Genomic DNA, 20,703 nt, shown 5'->3' with positions numbered 1-20,703 from the left:
TCATTCCTTTATATTGAATGCTTCATTGTCAGTTTTATGAGACTATTTAAAACCCACGTGTTATATAAAGCCAAAAGCTGGGCTTCATTTTCTAGTACGATCTCTCTTAGCACTAAGAAAAAGCCACTAAAGTTAGGTTAGGTTTGTTCTCTCCTCAATGTAATAATTGCACATTTTTCTTGCCAGCTTTGTGGATCCCTTGCTGCAGTTTGAAGCTCAGTTGACCATGATAGAGTCGTCCTTTAAAAAGACATTTTCTATACCAAGTTTTGACAAATTGAGAGAAATAAGCAGCCGCAACAACAACAAGGACCTGGAGGTAGGATTTTGCTTCCCGCCATCACGGTGGGACATCAGGATGCACCACAGTCGTCCTCAGAAACGTCTCTCCAGGCAGGTCGCAAACTTTGTGGTGTTCTCCTCACGCTCTTGGGAGTTAAGGTGGACGCACAGTACTTCCCAGCGCTCATCTCTACCCTTGGGCTCTGTATGAATGCAACGACCCATGGGATTTAATGGACTGTACTGGTCTTATAGGAACAAATAAAGGGGTGAATGGATTTTTGCTTAATTGGTTTAGCGAGGATGAGGAGTTTACTGGCAGGAGCTGCAAAGAGGGAATGTGAGCAGGGAGAGGTGGACGCAGGGGGAGTCCCAGAGTGACACCGGCAGCATGCGTGGTCCCTGACTCCTCTGCACAGCTCCGCAGAGCATGGGCCCCCGTAAGGTGCAGGAGCGACGTGTGGCCGGGGGCACCGGGCGAGGTCTCACCGTCACAGCTACAGCTCGTCCTTCCTACCTTCGGTTTATGGGTGAGAACTTAAGATGCCAGGATGCAAAACTATAGACATTGGATAAAATTTGATGTAAGGCTGGCTGGCTGACTGGTTATGTGGCTCCTTGTTTTTCAGAATTTACACCAAAATATTTTAAACGTGTATGAGGACACTCTTCTGATCTTAGTGTCTAAAGACCTGTACAAACTGCAAATCTTAAAGGTAAAGGGAAAATGAGAAATATCGTTTTCTTGCCATAACTCTAAAAAGCTGACCGTGTTTCACGGATTATTTCCCCTTTGCCATGCTTGTTTCTCCTTCCAATATCTCAGGGCTGAAGAAAATGTTTTCTTTCCAAGGAGTGTGATTATCCTCCAAATGAAATCACTTCCCTTTATTTGAATTATAGAGACAGACTTTTAAGAAGTTAATTTTGGGAGGATGACATCAACACACACTTGAGAAGCCGAGTATTAGGTGGCAATGTAAGAGCGAACCCATCATGGGCAGCAGAGAAGCGGGGGACTGGCCTAGATGGCCTTCGGGCCCACGTAAAATGAACCGCACTGGGACGGTGTCTATACGCATGTCCTTCCCTGACAACTCCGGGGCTAGGGAATCCCGTGAGTATCCCATCTCCATGGATACCCCGGGGTCAGAGGAAGACCGAACAGCCATCCCAAACCTCAGTTTCTCATCCAAGCCCTCACTGTGTTTTCAATGGCCCAGCCAGGGACAAAAGACTGCTCTGGATGTCTTGAGATCTTTAATTTTGCATTCATAGTGTGATGAGGCATCAGGCGGCAGCTGTCTGGCAATTCTGGAAAACCAGACTGACTTACTCTACCAGGAGCATCCATGTGGGTTGTCCAAATCATAAAATACATCCAAGTAAAGAAGCCAAATTGATATCTACGAGGACAAGAAGGAATGTGAAGGAAAATGAAACATTGTGAGCTCATTTGTGCCTAATTCGAGCCAAGTGTTTTCTGTGCACTTAAAAAATTTTAATTTCACAACCTTTTAAAGTAGTTAACATCGCCCCGTGGATGCGAGCCGCTCCCCACGCATGCTCTGAGCGGTTGGTCTACGTCAGGCACTTAATACCCGGGTTATCGCACTTACCCCATAAGATAACCCTATGAGGAAGCAACTGTCATCGCTCCCATTTTGCAGATGAGGAAATGGTGGCAGAGAGAGTGACAGTCACGTGTTTCGTGCTAGTGAGTGGAGAAGCTGCTCTGATTCGGAAGTCTGTTACTTAACCGTCTTGCCATGTCTAGAAACACTCCTGATTCTCAAAAAGAGCTGAACCTCCCTCCTGGAAAAGGCAGAAGCTGACCGCCCTGCAATTTATGGACTCCTCAGCCCAAGGATGTGGGCTTCAGAACAGTTTCACACAATGGCAGCACTTGAAGGAAAAGGGGTTCGGCCGACCACTGGCCTAAGTACTGTGCCTGAAGAAGTCTGTTAACGGTGGTTGGCACGTGGGAATCACCCAGTTTTCTTCCCTTCCCAAGGTCGTAACTAGGGGCCTGTATCTGAGGATCTGGGACAGACAGACAGACGTTACAGCAAGGCAGACCGAAATCAAAAGCAGCAAGAATTTTCTAACCAAGCCGCCTACAGGAATGCACTCTGCAACCATGAGCCAGAACACGTCTGGGTGGTGAATCTGGAAAGAAAATTCTGGGATAAGATGACATTTCAGGATCAGATAACATTTTAATGTGTGTTTTTTTTTTAGCTGAAAATCAGATCCTGTGATTTTTAAAAGAAGAAAGAATATGTATTTTGAAAGACAAAAAGGAGGAGAAGCAGCCGGTGATGCCCTCCTAGTCACGTGTTAAACTCTCTACGCTGCCTGGCAATATGACTGTCACAGTGGATATTAATAAACACCTGTTGGATCAATGAAATAAAACCCAGGGCTACCAACCACAGTAGATGAAGGAGTATTCTATACTAGTAGACAGGTGTACTAGCTGGTTAGTGTGTGTTTTTTAAATAAATGTAAGTTGGGTGTGAAATAATCAGAAGACAGTGGTGCCCCTCGACTCGGGGACATTTCCACTGTCTGTGGAAATGAAAACACTATAACTCTTGTGTTTTCAACAGGAAATGGCCGTGTGGATGAGTGAAGATACTTTCTATCTGCAGGAGAGAGCCCTGGTGATCATCACCAGGGTACTGAGCTTTGCATCCAGGAAAGCCAAAGGATTCGTAAGTCACAGAATGATATGAGGCCACCTGCTTCCAAAAATTACATTTCTGTATTTCATTACTAAAGCCACATCCTATTTACATCTGGTCCTGCAAGTTGCTTTTTGCACTGAACAGTATGTCCTAAAGATATTTGCATAGATTTATTTCATTCTTTTAACCACAGCATATACTCCATAATTTTAATATAGTCTACTTAACTGTTCTTCAGCTGATGGGCATTTCAAAGGAATATTTTGGTATATTTTGGGGTTTTTTTCTACTTCCAGCAATACAAAAATGATCATGTTTGTACAAGTATGTGAGTATGTGCTTAGAAATGTTCAGAAAGATAATAGATGAAAACGTATGAACGACGGAAGTTTAGTAATGCACTAGTGTCTTCTAGTTTGCCTTCCTGCAATTATTAGCGTGGCCATTGCTTTACGCCTTCACAAACACTGAGCTATTATTGGACCTTTTCGTTGTTTCCTTTCAGATGGAGAAGAAACATTTATTTAATAACTGCCAATATTTACGGAGGTTTTCTATATTTTGAATGACATCGTCGCTTGCCTTTTAGATATTTATGAACATGTCTCATTCTACGAATCCTTGTATACTCAGCCTCTTTCAGTCCCAGTTCTAAGGTTCATTGACCCCTGCACACAGCGCACGCCTCGACTGTGAAAGAATTAATGTGTAAATTCACATGCGCAGCAGAAGGCTCTCATACTTTGTCAAGGGTTCCTGGCTATCACTGAGATTTTTCTTGACAAGCCAAGCGGGGGATGATCCAGCTCTCTGTTCTGCAATGTTTGCTAACAGCCAGCAGGGGGAAGCACACCAGCATTTTCCAGACTAGGGAAACCAAGAGCTTATCACAGTCATGGAAGCACAAAACAATGCCAAGTTAACTTTCTCTTTAAATTATGTCTTCTAAAGATGGTCGAGTCAGTGAAATTAATGGGGGTGGGAAGATATATACATTTTAAAAATCAAAAGTATTATTGATCAATTCAAAGCTAAGCTTCCCACAGGCCAGGTCTTTAAATCTCTATGACCCATAATTAATGAAGATGTGTCCTGCCTTTCTCTAACTGAACGTGACTCCAGTCTCACTGGATAAAGACTTTTCTTCATTAATCTCCCTAGCCTAGGTCTTTCAGTCTCAGGGGCTCTGTCCTATGGAACAATCTTGACTATCATTCATATTACATTGGAAAAAAAATTTCGAAGTGGTATTTCTCTCACGTGACCCACATGTCCATCAGGCTGAAGAAACCGCTTCACTCGAAGAATGTGTGTCCCTTCCGTTAAACGATTCTAGAGGTCTGAAGCAGACGTTTAATGTCAACTCCGCGTAGCAACGAATCTTCTCTTTTGTTTTCCGTTAGACAAGGGTGGACACTCCATGTCTGGGGGCCCTGGCAGCCGAACTCTCTCTTTTATGTTCCCATACTGACCCGTCAATCACACAACAAGCATCCTTCGGAATGTATCACCTCCTCTGCATTGCAAAGTGCCAGCATGGTAAGAGTCACCTTCTTTTCTAAATGTTGCTAAGGGTCTGTAACTAAGATCAGAACAAAACCCAGTAAAAACAGAAAGCAGAAGAACAATAAGAGAATAGCAAGGGAGCCAAAAGCAGGTTCTTTGAGAAAATTAATGTGGGTGGGATTAGAGAGAAGATACCAATCACCAATATCAGGAATGAGAGAGAGGAGATCGCGAGAAATTTTACGGGTATTAAAAGAATAATAAGGGATATATGCAGATGATGTATTACAGGATTGTACATTTGAAACTTATAGAATGTTATTAACCAATGTCACCCCAGTAATTTAAAAATTAATAATTAATAATAATTTTAATTAATAATTTAAAAATATTGATTATCTAGATGCAAAAAAAGAACTTTGATCTATATCTCATACATATACATAAGCTAATTCAAAACAGACCATAGGGCTAAATGTAAGACCTAAAACTATGAAGCTAGAAAACACCTTTGTACCTTGGATTAGGCAAAGAGTTCTCAAATACAACACCAAAAGCGTGACTCATAAATGAAAAAAAAAAAGATACATTAAGTATTTCTACTCTTTGAAAGACACTGCTAAAAGAATAAATAACCCACAGACTGGGAGGAAATATTTGCAAGCTACATATCTGATAAAAAGACTTGTACCCGGAATTTAAAAAGAACACTCAAAACCCAGCAAGAAAACAGACAACCATGTTAGAACATGATAGTAGTTCTGAAGAGTCGCTTCACCAAAGAGGCACAGACGGCAAAGAAGCACATCAAAAGATGTTCAACATATAGTCGTAAAAGACATGTAAATTACAACTGCAACGAGGCATCACTACTCACCCATTAGAATGTCTAAAATTGAAAAGACTGACCATCCCACGTGCTACGAGAGATTCGAAGGAACTAGCAGCCTCACGTATTGCTAGAGGAACAGAGAAATGGTTCGAAGACTTGGGAAAATCATCTGCAGTGCCCTAAAAAGTTCAACACACATCTACCATACGATCCAGTTATTCTACAATTTAGTATTTGCCTAAGAGAAATTAAGACGAATACTGACAAAAAGACTTGCACATGCACGTGGAGAGCACCTTAATTTGTAACAGCCCCACACCGGAAGCAAACCAAATGTCCATCAGCAGGAGAGTGGGTAGACAGATGACGGTGCACGCGTACGATGGAATAGTATTCATCCATAAAGAGGAGAGAACTGCTCATACATGCAACGGCATGGATGCGTCACAAATCATTTCGCAGAGCAAAATATGCCAAACAACAGAAGAGTACGTCCTCTAAGACTTCACTTACATAAAATCAGAAAATGCAAGCTTAACAGAAAGCAGGTCAGTCAGTGGCTGCCTTGAGATCAAGGGATAGGGACAGGGAGCAGGTGTGAGGGGTTACGAAGGGACGTGAGGAAACTTTTGGAGACGATGAAACGTTTTGTTTTACTGTGGTGATGTTTTCACGAATGTATACATAGATGAACACTTAGCGAATTTAGACTTTCAATATGTTGTCTGTCATTTACACCTCTCTAAAGCTGTCGACAAACAAACAACTCATTTAAAACCTACCTTCTCTGGAACTAAAGATACCTGCCCATGAAGCTTTCATCGAGAGTGCCTGGCCCACCTGCCACACCGCAACCCTGGCCCTCAGCAAAACACCTGCCAGCCTGCCCCTCCGCCAACACGGTCCCACGCAGCAGCAGCTTTTCTAGTGCCCTGACCAATTCATTTGATGCTTGAATGTGTTTGACATCTGGTCAACCTGTTAAAATGATCTATATTCGTCATTCATACTTCACGGAGGCCTCTTAGCCACTTACTGAACTCTGGGTCAGTGCTCTCGTGATAGTTTATGTCACTGAACTACCACAGAGCATTAAATATTTAGAAATCTTCAGCTCTCCAGAATTGGGCAGGAAGAGGAAATTAGAAATAGTAATGTCATAGAAGGAACTGGTGAACACATAAAAAATTTTATCTCTTTTCTTTAATACAGAGGAACTTATGAAAAATGAAACTACAAGGCATGATAAGTCTGGTGATTCCTACCTCCTGTATCCTTTCTCCAAAGTCGAATTCCTACCCAACCTCTTGAAACAAGACAAAGTCAACATTGCTGAGGTAACTTAGCCCCTGCTTAACCGTGTGGCTTTCGTTTCATGGGTATTATTACTCTGAGTGACAACTTCTTTCAACAAAATTTATGTTTTAATAATTTTTCCATTTTTTTTAATTCAATGAACAAAGAACAAATGATACGTAGAGCATTGGCTTTCTGCTTTTTATCTCTAATAATAAGAATTGTGCCTATTATTCCTGAATATAGCGATTTATGTTATTTTATTTAATTCTCACAGAATACAAACAAGGGGGGTGTTTCTTAGTTAAGCTTTTTGTTTGGCTAATGAGTCGTTAGAGACGAGGAACTTCTGATTTTTTTTAGCAAAATTCATGGAGTCACCAATTAACAAACTTTCAGTACTAACGCGATTTAAGTTTTGTTTTTATATTAAAAAAAACTATTAAAATTTTTTAAAGTTTAAGTGATAAACCTCAGTATCGAGTAGTTTTTACTTTGACCCAACTCTCTCTATAGCTCTGTATACTCTCTCACCTTCTTCAAAGCACACGGGCTTATCCGGATGCGTGAGAGGTCACTCGGCACTGAAACCCAGGTCAGGGTGTCCCACAGATGGCCTTCTAGCTACACCCACTGAAAAGACCGCTCAGCAAACACCTTCGGGCCAGCTCGTCTCTCGAGTCGGGAGGGCCTTATGGTTCCTCCTAAAACTACAAATGTAAAGCAATGCCCTTCTCTCCGGCGGCTGAGGCAGACAGAACTGTGGGAGGCTGAGGGGCTGCAGGACTGAACCATCTCACATAATACGGTCAAAACTCCTGCAGAGCTATCTCCGACATGCACACCGACATGCATGAGGGTGCATCTTTCAAAATCAAGCGTTATTCTTAATCCGCCTCCTCTCAGAAATCACAAGGCTGGCTGGCTATCAAGTTATCCATTCACATGAAGAAACCAGGCCTCTGTATAGGCTTGCCAGAAAATCCTTCTACATTCTTCCTTCCTCCACTCCAGTATCCTGGAAGTGAAATCCTGAGTACCACAGGTGGGCTCGTGGGCCTGGGACGGGGGCCTTCTCCGAGTGGTTCGTGAGGCTCGCTGTTGCCACTTCCAGGCTGGGGTCCTTTCTTATCCGAATTTAACGTCTGTCAGATTTAGAATTCTCTGGATTTGGGAAGAGGGCAGGCGCCTGGGTCCCTGTGTTCATGACCTGTTATTTAGTTCCTAGCTGTGAGACCAATGCAGGCCCAGTGCTGGCAGGGTGTTCTGGCACAGGAGCTGGAAAACTCTGAGGCGGGGACTTTCAGAGGCAGACTGGAGCTAAGGGGTGAGGCAACCTCAGGTTTGTCGTAAGAGACCAAGGAAGCCAAAACCCGAAGGACGCAAAGGGGAGGAGAAGCAGCGAGAGTTTTAGCCAAGAGAGCTAGAAGCAAAACGCCATTAAATGGGTGGATTAGACTGGAGCGGGGGCGACAGTTCACACACTAAGGGACTCTTCTTCTGTACAGTGACCAGTTATGAGGAGACATTGTCTTCTAAAGGAGCCACAAAGGGCCATGAAAGTGTCACAGACTAACCCTCCCCCACCCCCCGACCAAAACAAAAAATTCGCACCAAATAAATTAGTAATCTCACTCATGGGAATTTGTAAAAAGGCAATAACTCAAAATAAGATGGCCATAAGAAGAGGTTCTGCACAGATGTAGGATTTTTTAAGAAAAACTGAAAAATAAATGTCAACTTGTGGAATATCAAGTTAACGGTATATTGTGCAGCCATCACAATGAGTAGCATCAAGAACACGTAACCTCATGTTATACTAGCAAGAGATAGGAGGAGTTCAAGGTGCCCTCCAGAGAACCCAGCCTATGTGGCTGGTATCTTTCTGAAGAGTTACGTGTAGGTCACGTGTTACAAAGCGAGGCCTGCCGTTCACTTACTCTGCCGTCATGCCTGTACCTTCACGTGACAGAACTTCAAACACTAAGCTCTCAGCTTCACTAGGAGCTGCTTTCCTACAACGTTGACATAGACACTGAAATAAAACATCTTGTCGAATAAACAAACACTCGGGAGAGAATGTCCTCTTTCCGATGGTTTTTAAAGTTCAGCGTCTTATATAATTAAGTCTGGCTTTCTTAAAATAAGGCAAACTATGGCATTCAGTTCATGTCACCAAGCCTTAGTGACCCCCCCTAACTTTCATCCATAGCCACCTAAGGATACCATCCCTCACCCCTCTGCCCAGGCTTGGGGAGCCTGGCGGCTGCCCACCTCCACTCAGACCTTAGTCTGCCCAGAAAGGGTCCGGCTCCCTCTCTTTAAAGGGCTGCAGGAGAAGGGGTTGTTTGAACTTAGCTCTGACTGTTTGAGTTGAGTCCCGGATACGTGGGCCTTCTTTCTCTCCCTGCTTCTTGATCCCTCTCTGGGAAAGAGAAAAGTCCGTGCCCTAGAATCACCCCCTTGCTCCTCTGAGTCTTCTCCAGATCATGCTTGCTCCTGATCTGAGCAAGATCATTTCCAAAGCTGAAGATGTTTACGATACTCCCTAATATCTGAAGGGCAGAGTTGGGGTAAAGTCCATATTTGACAGTTCCTCTTAATTTTAGTAGCACGGTTTTCCACTTTGCCCCCAGAGCTGACTTACTCAGACGGAAAGGTTTTAATTGCTTTAAAAATCAGATGAAACACACACACAGGATTTCATTTGAATTACAGTCATCTTAATACCAAATTATAATGTTTAACGTTTTTAAATAGAGGAGAAGGCCCCCAACAGCAAAAGCGCTTGGAGTCCATGACAATCACATGGTCCTGCACGGCCCTGGAGTGTCCCCGAGATGTCTCAAGTTAGCCGTCTTTCCTAGGCTGATGTGGGTGAGGCCCAAGGTCATGGCTCTCTCTTCTGGTTTCAGAGCGTAGGACAAATCTTACTGCCGTCCTTGCTGACTGACTTTGTGTGGAGTCTCTTGATGAAACTCTCTGCATCGGACAGTACAATTGCATTTGAGGCGGCCATCCTACTGAAACTGACTCTGGAATACCACGCCCCCAAGGTCACCATGGTAAGAGGCGCGACAATGAGCAGGGGTGCCCGGAGCTTCTTTTCTACAGCGCTGTTCTTGCCTTTGCTCTCTGCCTACTTCTTTTCATATTTATTCCTTGACATTGCACCATTACGCCGCTTTAATCGAATGAGGCTTTTTTGGGGGGGTGAAATATTTCAAGCGCACAGACAAGTTCAGAAAATAGTATAGTGAACATTACCCACCGATCATGCCAAATCCTATTTTGCCATATTTCCTTCAAATTTGTGAAAGAAATACAGCAACAAGAGAACAGTTCAGCAATAATTGAAATCACCCGTGTGACCGGTAAGACAGTTCGCCAGGCCCCTCAGCCCGCTGGAGCGCTGGCTGCCTAGTTCATGGGGCCCATGCTAATGAAATGGAGGGCTTCGTCTTCAAAACATAGGGGGCAAGTTCCACGAAAGGTACAAACATATGAAATTTTTTTTGTTTCCGCTACAGTATCTCTCTCTCTCTCTCCCTCTCTCTCTCTCTCTCTCTCTCCCTCCACCCCCTCTTTCTCGGTCATGATGCTTTTATTTCCTATTTAATGTCTAAGTAAAAAAAACATGAAAATTTTAAATAATTAGCTTGAATTTTACCATCCATCTTTATATTGTGTAATATCAGTTATAGATGTAAATATAGAAGCACTTAACTTAAGAAAATACTGCAATTCACGCTCGCCCAGAGACATGCTTTTCACTCCTATCGGAAGAGCAGGAACATTCCAAGGAACTGACCCCAGTGATCTTATTTCTCGTCTCGCCATTGACACATTCTAGCGACACTCCCTACCCTCAGCTTCTCAATGAGTAGGCAAAAGACTGAAAGGAAAAGGGTTATGGGTCCCCCATCTTTCTCTTCCCCTCTGTGTCATCCTTTTCACCTTAGGCGATTGTCCTAGACTTGCTGTGATTTCCCACTAAATCCCTTCCTACATGTCATGGGTCCTCTAGAATTCTGTGGCCTTCGGGTGTCACACGTATGCTCCCTTGTGCCACGGGACTTCGCTTACAAAACACAAGCTCGAAGAAAAGATGACTAAAACTATCAAGATGGCAACGGCAGACCTTTAAGCAAAGCGAGGGGCCCTCTGAGTGTGGGAGGCGGGTCACGTGCGCGTGAACCAGCCCTGACGGTGCTGAGCGGGCGGAAGCCCAGCTCCCCCTCCTGATGTGGCAGTGTTAAGAGACAGAAGACCAATCGAGAGCTCGTTACGCGGGAGGGACACTTCTAGAACTCCCGATGCTGCCGCAGACACGAGGGAGCATCCCAAAGGGAACCGAGGGGGCTGCGGGAGGGTGACAGCCCTCTTCTTGACAAAATAAAGTTCTCATGCACTGAGAAACGGAGGTGACATAGAGCCATCCCTCGTCCCTGGAGAGGAAGAGAAGCCAAACAGAAAAGCAGATGTGCAGAACTAGCCGACGCTGCAGTAAAATCATTAAACGCAGAAGAAAAAACTCACCAAAAATGGGGTTCAGCAACTTAGCGCCACCCCCAGCCCCCAGGGGCAATTGAACTACCGAATACAGTGGACCCTGCCTTTAGAGGAGTGAGATTCTAAAATCAGTTATAATGAGAAATTCTGTAGGACTAAAATTATCCCTGGAAATGGCCCAAATGTCACCGAATAGTGCGTGGCCTGATTATCTCTCTAGAAAGCTAACACAGCACGTCTTTCCTTGAGGGTGAAAGGAGATCTCCCTTTCCATCACTGAGCAGTCAGCGGCGTAGCTGGCTTGTCTAGGGGGCAGGTGGCATTTAGAGGAGGAGCAGGAGGAGGAGGAGGAGGAAAAGTTCTAAACTCAATGGTTAAGAGGTTCGTGGAGAAGAATAACGGTCTGACGTCTTCCTCTTCACATTCACCTGGAAGCACAGGTGGCAGGGGGAACGTCCCGCACTGCTCGACACCTCGCTTTTTTCCTTTTGTTTGCAGTAGAGGGGTGGGCACGGATACCTGGACACTATATGACTCAGTAACAACGGAATATAAATGTACGTCGGCCAACTTTTCAGCGTATGGTTTCCGAGGAGTATTTTCAAAATAAGAAGTGGGGTGATCTGGGTAGATTAAATCTGATGTTGAATTCCTCAAAAAAATTAAAAATGGATATACCTTTTGACCCAGCAATTGCACTTCTGGGTATTTATCCGAAGAAAACCAAAACAATAATTTGTAAAGATCTATGCACGCCAATATTCATGGCAGCACAATTTACAATAGCCAAGATATAGAAGCAACCTAAGTGCCCATCAACAGATGACTGGATGAAAAAATTATGGTTCAATATACAATGGAATATTACTCAGCCATTAAAAAAAATGCAATCCTACCATTTGCAATGAATGACATGGATGGATCTAAAGGTTACTATACTGAATGAAACAAGACAGAGAAAGATAAACACCATAGATTTCACTTATATGTGGTATCTAAGGAACAAAAAGAACAAACTAATAAAAAACAGACTCACAAATATAGTGGACAATTTGGTGACGGACAGAGGAGAGGGGAGTTGGGAGGCTGGGAGAATGGGGTGAAGGGTTAAAGAAGTACAAATTAGTAGTTGACATTTGGTCACGGGGATGGGAGGCACGGCAGAGGGAATGCAGTCGGCATTAATACGATGGCTAAGTGAAGGGCCGGGGAGAGAGGGAGCAATTGGGGGGATCGTTTGTGAACATTACGATGTCTACCCAATGTACTGTATACATGAAACTAATTTAAATAAATAAATTTCGTTTTTAAAAATCTGATGCTGAATATACAACCATTGGTTTGAGACGAATTCCAGATCCATCTACAAGTCTCCTTGTTCAAAAATGAACAAAAAAAAAAAGGGAAAAAGAAAACGAACATGGGGCCTGTAACTATGAATTCATAAGATCGTGATTCAGCGTCCACTGCCCCGGGCCATTTCTCGACACTTAGTTCCTCGCCTCACCATGTAGACTCGAGTCTTCTTTAGCTGTCCGATTTTCTGCATAGATAGCTTCATTGTTATTTTGCTCCATTATTTTGACTTTCTTCTTCAAGCATTTGAATTATACATATGATTTCTATATTGAGCTTGTATATGTTACCTTATAAAGTCTATCTGCCCAAAATAAAAGTTTTTTTTTAAAAAAAAAGGGGTATTTTCCACTATCAATAAATGCACAGGTTTATTCCTCATCCAAATACATATTCTGCATTGTGTAGATTATTCACACACATAAATAATCTTTCCGTTAGTACTTATTTGTGTGTTAACCACTGCCTTGGTCATTTTGATAAGGACTGAATTCTTAAGTCCAAGAAATGCCTTGGTGTAGAGGTGACCATGGAACAGGAGACTCTCGTGAACCTGTGAATTTACTTTTCCAGGTGTCTAAGATTGTGGATGCCATTTATAAGCAGTTGTGCCAAAATTCTTCTCACATTATGAAGCATGCCATGTTGCACGTCATCACCCTGTTGACACACGCATCACCTAAGAAGGTCATCTTTCAGCTAATGGACTACCCAGTCCCAGCCGACGAGTAAGGCCCAGTCCCCACCCCTTCTGCAAGGGTTTGCTCACAGAGTCCAGAGTCAGACAGGCCTGGATATGTCAGGTCTGATTTCTTTTTTTCTGAAAAATATCTATTTCTGGATGTAGGATGCCTGCAAGGCTTAAATAAGATAGTATGTGTTACTCACTTCCTCGTACAATACCTGGCACACAGTAGACCATCAAGAAATGTCGCTATTATTTATCTGAGAGTTTAAACTGTGTTCTGCATATATATATCCCATAGGAGCAAACCTCAAAGTGAAAATGAGTTTTTTCCCCCGACAAGTGATACAATTCATAGTGTTTTTTTTTTCTCATTTATGAAAGATAGATGTAAGATAGTCCCACCCGCCAAAAAAATAATGAAACATTAGAAATTCCCAGATATAATTAGGAGTCTCCTATCCCTTGACTGTTTATGCAAAATTCATGACCCAAGATTACCAGAAATATTTAAGACGAACGCCAGTGTGAGCGTATGAGAGCGTGGCTCTGACAGGCACGTTAGAAGAGATTAGTAAATGACATCTACTCGTCACTCTAGTTTGTACATTGGAAAGGAAGGTGTGACTTCTCTACTATTACTAGAGAAAAAGGCAGGAAGTGACATGGAATAGATCCAGGCTTCGGAAACAAACGACCCTGAACTCCATCCCAGTTACGCTAGTTTCATAAACTCCTTGGTCTTCGATCTTCTCTTCTGTGAAATTAGGGACGTTCTTTTTGGCTCTAAAGCTGTTCCATGGATTGAATGAGTGCATGTCTGTGAAAGGGCATCAGAATCAACAAAATGCTCAGCCAAACTGTGACGGACTTCCTTTTTCCGACTGAAAGATCGTACTTATTTAGGAGGCTTCATTTCACGACGTCTTTCACGACTCAGAAAATCCCTGGAAACTAAAAAATGTTCATAAGACTCAGTGTTTTCTCATTCAGGAACTAAATGAGAAAACCATGTGTAAAATATTAACAGACTTCAAGCGTTCTGTTGAGGAGAGTATGCCCACGTGGATATAAGATGACAGTTCCAATGAATCTAGTATAAGCTATACCGAGGAGGTACCCAAAGCAAGATAATTAAGTTAGGTGAGCTTCATTAAAATAGTCCCTGGTAGGCCTTGTGCATTAGTAGTAGATAAAGAATGAAGTAGGAAAGAGGACTTGGAGTTAAGCTAAAAAAAAAAAAACAGAAAAGAGGACGCGATCGGCCGGAGGTATGAGCAAGAGATCAGGGAAGGAGCAGGGCAAGTGACGTTGGATGTGCGTGTGGTCTTAAGCCTGCTTCTAAGGGGCAGGAGCAGTTGAGTAAGGAGTAATGTCCATGTTTGGGGAGACCAGCCCCCCATATTAGGAACCTAAATATGGAGAGACTGAGCGATGGGGTTCGGAACCCAGCATGGATCGACAAGGTATCAGGGATACACCTGCACAGAGGTGCGTAGCGGTTGATGAGTGATGGCAAGAATAATCTCAAAGAGTGGCCAGGTGTGCACGGAAAGGTGCTGGGGGCCTGGACGTCCTATCGCATCTGGGTCACTCATTTGGCAAATGGCTCACTCCTCTGAGCCATGAATTTTAATTTTTTAACTTTAAATTTAATTTTCTAGTTTTTAAACTTGTGTAGTTTTTTTTTTTTACCTATCCTTTTTTTTTTCAGTCAGTGTATTTATTTACTTATCAATTTGTATTTCCATCCCAGTTTTTTAAATATTCTGCTACATCTGGGCAGACAAGGTCACGAAGAGGGAGGAACAGAGTATGAGATGCAGAAAGCCGATCAGTTCTTGATATTGAACTGAACAGACATTTAAACAGCAGTCAGAAATGAACGGGTGGACTTGCAGGCTGTATTTTTATTATTGAAATTCTTCCTCTGTTTTCAAGAATAAGAGATGCGATGGGATCATTTGGGAACAGGAATATTAGCTTGTTTCGGACTTGTCTGCAGGGTCTTTTTGGCTATAGAGAGCTGTAAGACCAAGGCAGGGTCCCGATTCGAGTCACAGTATTAAGTCAGAGATGAAACACTTATGATTCTGACTTTGGGGGGGGGGCGGGGTTTGCAGCACTTTGATAATGATGTGGCACGCGGCCGGTTCTGAGTCAAAAGTGGCCCCTCAAGTGCTGAAGACAATCCTGTTGATACTGAAAGGGAAGCCTGGGGAAATGGAGGACTACGTAATAGAGAGAAGACGCCTCTCTATCGATTCCACGAACATGATGCCCGTGGCGGTAAGTAACGCGAGCGTTCCTCTCCCCTGGTGGCGTCTTCCTGACCCGGAAACCTCTACCTATCTTCGCACCCAGTCCTGCTCCGGTTCATTCATTCACCCAGCACGTATTTATCGAATCCTACTCTGTGCCACTCCCTGTTCGTGACGCTTATGTGCTGGTGAGAGGTACAGACACCGAACCGAAAAATACGCCGTGTGTCAGATGACAGGAAGCTTCGAGGAGATGCAAAGTGCCATGGGGGACAGCCAGTGCTACCGGGAGGGTTCCGGTGAGCTGGTCGGGGCGGGCCTGTCTGCCGAGCTCATGTCTAATCAGAGACCTGAGTGAGCTGAGGAAGTGGCCCTTGTAGATATCCGACCAGCGGATCTAGACAGAGAGAAGGGACAAAAACGCTGTGGTGATGGGAGCTCACCCCGTATGCCACTGGGGAACAAAAGGAGGGCGAAAAATCTGGGGAGAACTGAGCAAGGGAGGCGGTGCAGGAGGTGGTATCAGAGACGCAGCCACCTGCTAGATCATATGTGTATAGACCTGCGAAGGCCTAATCTCACTTGTATCCGTTGCTATACATCTCCCGAGGACCAAAACCACCACTCCGGGTAGTAAATTCGAGACTTACAGAGATGTCATAGAAAAAAGCGGACACTGCCCCGCCAGTGTGAGGTGGGGAGACGTGCTTCTCTGAGGTGGGCATTCATTCCGGTGTTCAGCGGGCTGAGTGATGTATTAGTGGCCTGACCCACGTCCCCTCGACATCTCACTGCCCTGGGCTGTCCAAGCACAGGGAGGGTCTGGTTATCGCTAGGCCTGGTCTTCGCCGCCGCAGATGAAGGGGACCTTGGGAAGCAGCTCACTCTTCACTGATTTGGCAGAAGGGGCACTGCTCCGGGGGCTTGGGGAGCCCAGTACCACAGAATGCTTGGCACGTTCCTGAGTCAAAGTGGACTGGGTAGCTGTTACTGAAAGAATACGTGTTCATACCTCTGGCTCCTTCAAGGAGGTCAGGGTGGGGGACGGTGGCAGAGTCCCGCCCCTGCCCCCTCACAGAGGCTGACTGGGTTCAGAGGAAGAGCCTTCCGCCCCTGACGCCTTTTCTTCTCGCTTGCAGGCATCCCAAGCCCTGTGCACCTTGCTGCCCGTCGCTTCTTACAAGAAGGCGGTGGCCGAGTTCTTCCCTGAGCTCTTGATGGCTCTCATGCTTCAGCTCTTTTATAGCAGCCACATGAGTATGGTGGTAAACGACGGTCTTTTGTAAGCGAGTAGTGGTTATTTCAGATTGAATAAGAGATAAGCTCCTGGCTGTCAACTATTTCTACCCCTTGGGTTCTCGTAGAAGCCTTTACAATCTCTTGTGCGGGGTATTCGTTTATTAGCTTCACTCTGCTCTGGAGGGTAAAATGCCTTCGGCAGAGCGACCATCCTCAGTGCCCAGAAGTTAGCGAGGACCATCCTCGAGTGCAGGTGCAGGATATACGAGGAACCACGCCCGCAGAACGCGGTTGGTTCCCACGGTGGTGGCAGGCCAGCGAGTGGCGGGTGCAGGGAGCAGAGACCCAGAGCGGCCGCGTCCTAGCAGGTGTACAAGCGAGATAAAGTAACGCGCACGATGTGCTTTGTGATTAGCGGGCTCATGATGCTCGCAGTCACTCTGTCCACGTCGGGTGAGGCTCAGCTCTCCCGGGTGACCCGAGACAGCACGGTTAGCTTCGCTGTTCTCCAGGAAAACCTGGCCCCAGCCGTCTGCTATGTGCCATCCTCTGGCATAGACTCCTAAGGCAGGCAGAACTCAGGAACCGTCAGTCCGGGTGATAGTTAATCCACTCTCTGGCTTTCAAGCGGGCATATGTTAAGTCATCCGAGTAAATGAGAACAGATCCTATTTATTTAAAGCATCCAAGGAAATCAATAGACACCTTGAGCGAGTTATCACATCGTTTACCGACTTTCGCTAATAAGCCGTTAAGCTAATAAACGAATACGCTGCTCTGGGATGCATCCTGGATGGCATATGCCACTATCTCACTTGAGGCCCACGGACTTCCCATGCACTGGCCGTCAGGGGAGGGGAGGAGCATTTAGCAAGCAGTCGGTCGCCTGTCAGACATTCCCTTTCCCCAGACCGCCATCCTGCCCAAGATTTCCCAAAGGAAGAGGCGGGTCCCCTGCACTTAGCTATGCGAAGGCCACCGTCGGGACCCGCGGTGACTCTGCTCTTCTCCGGGGCCTTAGCTATGCTCGGGACGCCCTGCAAGTGCTGCTGAATTGCTCTGGGCTGCAAGAGGTGGAAGTCGCCCTGAAGAAAAGGAATTGCTGGAACCAGTTTTCCCACGAGCTGTTTCACCACCATGGGGTCTACCTTGTGGCCAAGTAAGAGCGGGGGCTGCACGGGGCCCCGGCGCTGTCCCGCCTTCCCCGCCGTACTTCGGCTGAGCCACGGGGGCGCCCAGTCGATGTCCTCCAGCGTCTGAATCTCCCCTAGTGATCTCAATCGCCATTTGATTTCCACTCCCCTTATTGCGAGGAGCTTACACGTTGGGGTAGTTCTCTCTTTCCTTGCCCTCTTACCTGATGATCCAGACCCACGGTGGCCTCCCTCCGCGGGATGGGCTTCTCTCTCAGACACGACGACTAGAGGTCATCTGCTTCTCCCTTCCTCTGTCGCTCATGGATGCCCGCGCTGCAGGCATCAGACGGTTGTGCGTGTCCTCCCTCCCACCCTCCGCCACTTGAAGAAGGGTTCGATAAAACCTATGCTCGATGAGACAAATAAATTTAGGAACGTATAGTGAAAGAGGACTTTTTTCTTGGACTAGAAAGCTATTTTTCCCTCTAGATAGCCCGTTAGTAAATAGCAAGCTTCTCATTACGGGGATCAGAGTTTCTGGTCGAAAATCAAGATACGTGCCCTTGACAACATAACGGACCGTCCGATGATGTGACTGACCCAGAAAAGACATTCCAAATGGTCTCTGGGCGCCTGGTGCTTTTCAAGTAGATTCTCATCTGCACACAGATTTCGGGAATGCAGCGGGTTTTGTAAGAGTAGTTTGCCTGCAGAAGGTCACTACTTCAGAGTCCCTCGATCCTCGGTAACTCTGGGTCTTCGTACTCAAAGTGAGGGCGACAGACCAGCAGCGACAGCAACACCTGGCGGTGAAAACTATGGAATCTCATGGCCCACTCCGGACCTTCTGAATCAGAATCTGCATTTTAGCAGGATGGCCGGCTGAGCCGTACTCCCGTTAAAGTGTGAGAGGCACTCGTTTAGAATGCCAACCTCGAGTTTTCAAATGGAATCTCTGTCCCATCATCCTTCCCAACCCCGCCACTACTGATTGGATCCAGGCCACTGTGTCAGCACAACTGTGAGCCTGGCCACCACCCAAGTGGGTGACGGAAAACAGCTTAGTGAGTCGGGGCTCACTGCCTCTTCTCCAGGGCGGCCCCAAACTCTCTTCTTTATATATCATTCAAAGAAAGGACCGGATTCAAAACCACAGAGGTGACCTGAGTGGCCATCTTGAACTGCCAAGATGCTGGTTTTACACGCTTTCTTTTCTCTGCCTTGGGCCTGGCATTGGTGGCAGCTTGTGGTAATCCAGGGCGTTCTCTTCTGTGGTGCAGGATGGGAGACGGGAAAGAGCACCGACATCGACGAAAGAGATGCTGTCAGTGACCCAGTGAGCGGGGTATCTCTGCTTCCCCAGAGTCCGTGCAGAATTTTCCCTGGGCTGCCGTTTGCCTTGGATCAGGGAGCGTTAGAGAAATCTTTCTTGTTGTCGGAGTGGTACAGGATATAAGGACAAGAACTGTCTCTTTCCTACCATGAGCCTTTGTTGATGCAGGAAGTGGCTTTATTCTGTTTGCTAATCTCTTCTCCTCTACAGAACCCTTGGCGACTATAACTTTCCACAGTTCCCCGAGACCTTGCACTATCTCTACAAGCTCTCGGTGGAAGGTCCGAAAAGGTCCGAGGACAGTGTCATCACCGTGATTTTCCTCACCGAAGTGAGTTTTATTGGAAGACTGTGAACAACTGAGTCCTCACTCCCTTTCTTCACCCACATGTAAATCAAGACCTCTGTCTCCCTCTCCCAATACTGATTTTTCCACAAGTTCGGACAATAACAGATGTCTGCATTTGAGGGGGTGGAGATAGATCTGGATTTGGAGACAGTCATCCCTTCAGCCTACTCTAGGAGTTGGCTTTTATTATTTCCTTGGGGGTGTGAATTTGCACAAACATTAATTATTTTTGTAGTACCAGTTCACATATCTCTATACGCTCGTTAAAGTATATCGAGAGAGAGAGACAGATGCCAGCCAGGAAATGTAGAAAGAATGCCAGAAGTAGAAAATCACCATTTTGCAAGTCCCGATATAATAACTGCATGACGAAAAAAAATCATCAAGGAATTTTAAAATCATTATGCAAAAGGTTTTGGGAGCCAACAGAATACTCACGCGGCACCAAATCATCACCCCACATATCAATTACTAATTATAAAATGAAAATATGCCTGTCCCATTTGCTGTGTGGTGATGTGAGTACAGAAATCTAGTAGGAACGCAGGTATTTCAAGTCTTAGTGGGACTTGTGTCCCAGTTTTACTGAAAATGTCTCGATTTTTACAACCGAAGCAAAAATTGCGCGTTGGCCTTTACTCTGTTTACATATACATCAGCTATTTTCTTTCAGCTTCTGAATAACTTCTTCAAGGACCCACTCCCAGAAGAATTTTTAGTTCTCTTCAGAAACTGGGTGAATGACTCCAATCCTACCGTTAGCAAACTGAGTCTTCAGAAAATCGCCAGCATGGCACCAGTGATCAACCAGGTACGTGTGTGGGTGGTTTGCATCTGCCCACACCATCGAGGTCACCATCTGAGCTTGAATATTGCTCAATGCCCTTGCTGGTGTTTTGTTGATAGGGAAGCTGGGTTGAATGGGAGGAATGTGTTAAGTCAATTTAGTGGCTTTATCACCTCGTTTACATTTTTCCCAGAAAATCACGCATTGTACCCAGGATTTATCAGTACCTCCACACGGACACCCCTTCCAGCCTAACCCCTACACTCCCAGGTTAATTTCCCCTCCACCGTACGCACGTGCGTGCACACGAATTACTCTCAGAGCACTCGCTCAAGCTTTTCCTCCCACTTACAACACGTTAATAACTGCGGTCAGAGAAGAGTAAAAGATAGCAAAACAAATAGGAAATGATAAGTTTTGAGTATGTATTACTATTGCT

The 20,703-nt window shown here is 45.2% G+C and overlaps 1 protein-coding gene across 1 annotated transcript in view; it reads left to right on the top strand.

Annotated features, from left to right (window-relative positions):
• The window catches only part of MROH9 (maestro heat like repeat family member 9), a 36,909-nt gene that overhangs the window by 6,218 nt on the left and 9,988 nt on the right, over positions 1-20,703 (top strand). The window contains exons 5-16 of the mRNA XM_011371747.1: positions 187-319; positions 912-998; positions 2,895-2,999; positions 4,376-4,511; positions 6,523-6,647; positions 9,522-9,671; positions 13,048-13,202; positions 15,283-15,448; positions 16,560-16,702; positions 17,681-17,818; positions 19,339-19,459; positions 20,151-20,288. Of these exons, the coding sequence (XP_011370049.1) occupies positions 187-319; positions 912-998; positions 2,895-2,999; positions 4,376-4,511; positions 6,523-6,647; positions 9,522-9,671; positions 13,048-13,202; positions 15,283-15,448; positions 16,560-16,702; positions 17,681-17,818; positions 19,339-19,459; positions 20,151-20,288 (1,597 nt within the window). The remainder of the gene's footprint in view (positions 1-186; positions 320-911; positions 999-2,894; positions 3,000-4,375; positions 4,512-6,522; positions 6,648-9,521; positions 9,672-13,047; positions 13,203-15,282; positions 15,449-16,559; positions 16,703-17,680; positions 17,819-19,338; positions 19,460-20,150; positions 20,289-20,703) is intronic.

The sequence above is a fragment of the Pteropus vampyrus genome, unplaced genomic scaffold (assembly GCF_000151845.1).
Source record: "Pteropus vampyrus isolate Shadow unplaced genomic scaffold, Pvam_2.0 Scaffold194, whole genome shotgun sequence".
Lineage (NCBI taxonomy): Eukaryota > Metazoa > Chordata > Mammalia > Chiroptera > Pteropodidae > Pteropus > Pteropus vampyrus.
The sequence above is the reverse complement of the archived record's forward strand: the minus strand, read 5'-3'. Positions and strand labels throughout refer to the sequence as shown.